The 5,056-nt window shown below is 38.3% G+C and overlaps 1 protein-coding gene across 1 annotated transcript in view; it reads right to left on the bottom strand.

Annotated features, from left to right (window-relative positions):
- The window catches only part of LOC110295232 (dynein heavy chain 7, axonemal-like), a 151,034-nt gene that overhangs the window by 42,164 nt on the left and 103,814 nt on the right, over positions 1–5,056 (bottom strand). The window contains exon 18 of the mRNA XM_029475280.1: positions 2,718–2,908. Within this exon, the coding sequence (XP_029331140.1) occupies positions 2,718–2,908 (191 nt within the window). The remainder of the gene's footprint in view (positions 1–2,717; positions 2,909–5,056) is intronic.

Raw genomic sequence — 5,056 nt, forward strand, 5'->3', positions numbered from 1 at the left:
TTGTTCCCAATTCTAAGAAGGGGCAAAGTGTTCACACTTTGGTCTTCGTTCTTCTTGAGTTTCATGTGTTTTGCAAATTGTAACTTATATCTTGGGTATTCTAAGTTTCTGGGCTAATATCCACTTATCAGTGAGTACATATCATTTGAGTTCTTTTTTGATTGGGTCACCTCACTCAGGATAATGCCCTCCATAGTAACTTTTATAATGATCATTTACACATGAAGGGTCTAATTCACAGGGACATGGAACAGCAAGGCCACATCTGTGATAGAGCAGTGGTTCAAATCCAGACCCTTAACTGTGTTAGTCTCTTTCCTAATGAGGATACCTGGTGGGTTTGGTTTGTTTGTTTGTTTTCTTTTTTGTTTGTTTGTTTGTTTGTTTGGGGTTTTCTTTTGAGTGCCTAAATAACAGTATGTTTAGCTAATTTAAAACAGTGGCCACAGCATTTCCATTATGTTTTCAAAACCGAGCTGGACCATCACATACAACCATCTAGACCCCATAGCTATGTTCATCAGTCCAGGACACAGTGTGGCCACCACCATGCCTACTTTTCATGGCCCACACATTACAATCCCTCTGCAAACACTGCTGTGTGCACAGTGTGAAGCACTTGACAACAGGTATCATGCTCACCTATCATGGATGGAATAATTGTCCCAACATCATCTGCCATCTGCCTTTCAGGGGAGGTGCCCGTTTTAAGTATTCTCAATAAAAAGGATCTACGCATATTGGACAGAATTTTTTTTTTCTATATGTAGTTTAACAGATCAGAATGATGTAGTAAATAAATGTTACACTCAGTCTCAAACATTGAGTGACAACCAGGGAAGAGAATAAGGGGATTAAAATAGGCTATGGTAAAGCCCCTAACTCCAGGTGGCCAGCCTTAGATCAATGTTACAGCCATTTTAATCTTTGCATAAAATGTTAACTCTATCCTTTAAAGGAATTTGTGGTATTAAAAAAAAACAATACTGATCATTCTTTTGAATAATTTTGCAAAATCAGAAAGCAGCAGCAGCCTTCCTCTGAGAAAGGATGGAGTCCTGTTTCCAAGTGTCCACTCCAATAAGGAGCATATTATCATCTACTACAAAGCAAGAATGTTGGCACATGACACCTGTAAAATCATCCAAGGATGATTGTGCAGATTAAATTCTGGTGGCCCCAACAGATTGGGAAATGATTTTTACTAATCCTAAATCTGATAGGGGACTAATATCCAATATATACAAACAGATCAAGAAGATGTACTCCAGAAAATCAAATAACCCCATTAAAAAAAGTGGGGTACAGAGCTAAACAAAGAATTCTCAACTGAGGAATACCGAAGGGCTGAGAAGCACTTGAAAATATCTTCAACATCCTTAATCATCAGGAAAATGCAAATCAAAACAACACTGAGTTTCCACCTCACACCAGTCAGAATGGTTAAGATCAAAAATTCAGGTGACAGCAGATGCTGGCGAGGATGTGGAGAAAGAGGAACACTCCTCCATTGNTGGTGGGATTGCAAGCTNGTACAACCACTCTGGAAATCAGTCTGNCNGTTCCTCAGAAAATTNGACATAGTACTACCNGANNATCCAGCAATACCTCTCCTGGGCATATACCCAGAAGATGTTCCAACTGGTAATAAGGACACATGCTCCACTATGTTCATATCAGCCTTATTTATAATAGCCAGAAGCTGGAAAGAACCCAGATGTCCCTCAACAGAGGAATGGATACAGAAAATGTACATTTACACAATGGAGTACTACTCAGCTATTAAAAACAATGAATTTATGAAATTCTTAAGCCAATGGATATGTCTGGAGGATATCTTTCTGAATGAGGTAACCCAATAACAAAAGAACATGCACTAACTGATAAGTGGAATTTAGCCCAGAATCTTTGAATTCCCAAGATACAATTTGCAAAACACATGAAACTCAAGAAGAAGGAAGACCAAAGTGTGGATACTTCATACTTCCTTAGAATAGGGAACAAAATACCCATTGAAGGAGTTACAGAGACAAAGTTTTTAGCTAAGACAAAAGGATGGACCATCCAGAGACGGCCCCACCCAAGATCCATCCCATAATCAGCCACCAAACACAGACACTATGGCATATGCCAGCATGATTTTGCTGAAAGGACCCTGATATAGCTGTGTCTTGTGAGGCTATGCCAGTGCCTGGAAAATACAGAAGTCGTTACTCACAGTCAGCTATTTTATGGAACACAGGACCCTCAATGGAGGAGCTAGAGTAAGTACTCAAGGAGCTAAAGGGTTCTGCAACCCTATAGGAGGAATAACAATATGAACTAACCAGTATCCCCTAGAGCTGTGTCTTTAGTTGCATATGTAGCAGAGTATGGCCTAGTCGTCCATCAATGAGATGAGAGGCTCCTTGCTATTGCAAACTTTATATGCCCTAGTACAGGGGAAAACCAGGGCCAAGAAGTGGGAGTGGGTGGGTAGGGGGACTGGGGGGAGGGAGGGTATAGGGGACTTTTGGGATAGCATTTGAAATGTAAATGAAGAAAATACCTAATAAAATTTTGAAAAAAAATTCCGCTGGCCATTCTTCACAGCACATAATTTCAGGAAGTAGAGAGGACAAATTTCAGCTGTCTTAGGAAGACCTGGTCCTCTTATGTCTGACTAAGAAAATATGATCAGAGATCAGGAGATGTGATAAGGAAGCTTAGGTACTGGCCTTCACTGACGTCTCTGGGAGATAGTGCGGGTTCCTCAGCTTAGTTGTGATGTAGAAGCGGAAGTCAGGAGCATACTCAATTGTGGAGTCTCCAAGCCGAATGCATGTGCTCCCACCCTGCTTGAAGGTCTGCTTCAACAAAAGCGGCTCTAGAATCGGGTCCAGTTCTTCTCCCACATTTTCTAGCAACACTAAAGGCAGAAAAAAATATTCCCTCATACTTAAAATATTGACTAAAACATCCAGTGTTCCAGTTCTTTCAACTCTCCAGATTGTTTCTCTTCCAGTAGCTACCTACTTGCATCTTCAATGAGTACAGAGAAATTATGTCATAAAAACACTGCCTGCTGTGGGAAGGATCATGAGTAGTTCTACATGGTCTCTCCACTTGCTTCTACTTCTACACCTGTTAACCAACCAGCCTGACTTGATGGTCTCCACCTGGGACTCACTGTGTCTAGGCATGATGGCTGAGAAAATGCATTTTTTGGAACTATTTCAGTGTTCACTGTATTTTTATTACAAAAATAACTCATATATATTATAGAATATCTGGAAACACAGGGAATTATAAAGAAGAAATTGGGCAACTACCTCTAATCAGATTTTCTTCATCTTTCCCTCCTCTGTTAAATTAAATAGCTTAGGTTGACATATGTAAATTGATTGAAAATGATACAAAACTTCATATAACATAATTACCTAATGAATAATTCTCAGTTTAAATTTTCTATCAATTTCTCTATACATGCTTAAGATGAAACAAATATCAATTTCTGTCCTAATTATTTTGCACGACATTATAACACAATTATCCTACATTAATAAAATTAACAAACATATTACTGTTATCTTTTAAACAGTGGTGTGTTTTTGATAGTATTATATTTGGATATTTTTCTATTCTAAGACATAAGTATCACTGTAAGCAAAACTTAGCATTTCAGAATATTTTCTTTTGCTGTCATCCTCGAAAGGACCAGAGACAAATGATCCCTAACAGTGTTAAACTCCTAGTGCATTTGCTAAGTTAAAGTGTTACACAATGGGGCTTAAACCTCTGACACAGGCAATTCTCAATTCACATACCTGGTAAGTGTCCCTTGATGGAATGGGCATAATCCCAGCTGGAAAGAGTGGCCTCAGGATTGAGGGACTGGTAGATGTTTGCACTACACCTGCAGACATATATTCTTCCCTTCCCTGGTTACTCATGACTGAATGCATTTCTACAACTACCTCCCTACCCATTCCTCCACTGCTGGGATCTTGGCCAACAGAAACACAGAAGGTAACTTTTAAGAACTCATTTTCACTTTCTTCTCAGTTATCTTTATAGTTAAAAAATGAATATACCATAATGAATAACTATGCTAATTTTCCACTGTCTAAGTTACTCTTTCCCACCATTATTAATGACACTGTGATTTTTTTTCTAAAAGTCTGTTCCTGATTCTGTTCATGCTGGTCCTAGAAGTGAATGCACAGCCAATTTTTTTTGAGACACTTTAAGTCACATTACAAACTACTTTCCTGAAAAGCTGTGAGACAGAGCTGCAGGAGAACATTCACTTCACTGCTAATAGACCTATCTATAAAAAGCTTGATACAAAGCAAGGAAGGGGGATGCTGACAGTCAAGATAGGAAAACTCAGGAAGGTCTAGATAAGATGCTATCTCTCACCATTTCAATGGAGAGTGTCAATAATCTGTGTAGATTATCTTCTTCTCAGCCGTGTTTAATTATTATACTATATATACTTTATTGATTGATACAGTAAATGCAGGTACACCTAGACTTTCAACATCATCAGTTGTCAAACTTTTAAAATTACAGACTCTTTAAACTTTTTTCTTAAAGTGGGTCTTATTTTAAAACTCAATACAACAAGAGAAGAGGGAGACATGGCTCTCGTTGAAGCAGAGGCGGGTGGATAAGGTTGGCAAAACCCTCTGCCTCTCCACCCAGGCTACATGTGAAGAATAAGGGATTTAAAGTCCTGAATACTTTTTAAATACTCTGAATAGGCCAGTATCTAAAGATAACTTCTCAAGCAGAAGGAGCTTTAACCACTTATGTTTTCAAACTTTTACTTGATGGTTAAATATATGTTAGAGCTTGACACCTTTCTATGAGAATTTAAAATTTTCACTCCTTTCTGATGTTCAATGTTAGAATACATGGTGAAAAAAAAGAGAAAAAGGAAATAAAAGAAAGAAAGAAAGAAAGAAAGAAAGAAAGGAAGAAAGGAAGGAAGGAAGGAAGGAAGGAAGGAAGGAAGGAAGGAAGGAAGAAAGAAAGAAAGAAAGAAAGAAAGAAAGAAAGAAAGAAAGAAAGA

Source organism: Mus caroli, chromosome 1 (assembly GCF_900094665.2).
Source record: "Mus caroli chromosome 1, CAROLI_EIJ_v1.1, whole genome shotgun sequence".
NCBI classification, from domain to species: domain Eukaryota; kingdom Metazoa; phylum Chordata; class Mammalia; order Rodentia; family Muridae; genus Mus; species Mus caroli.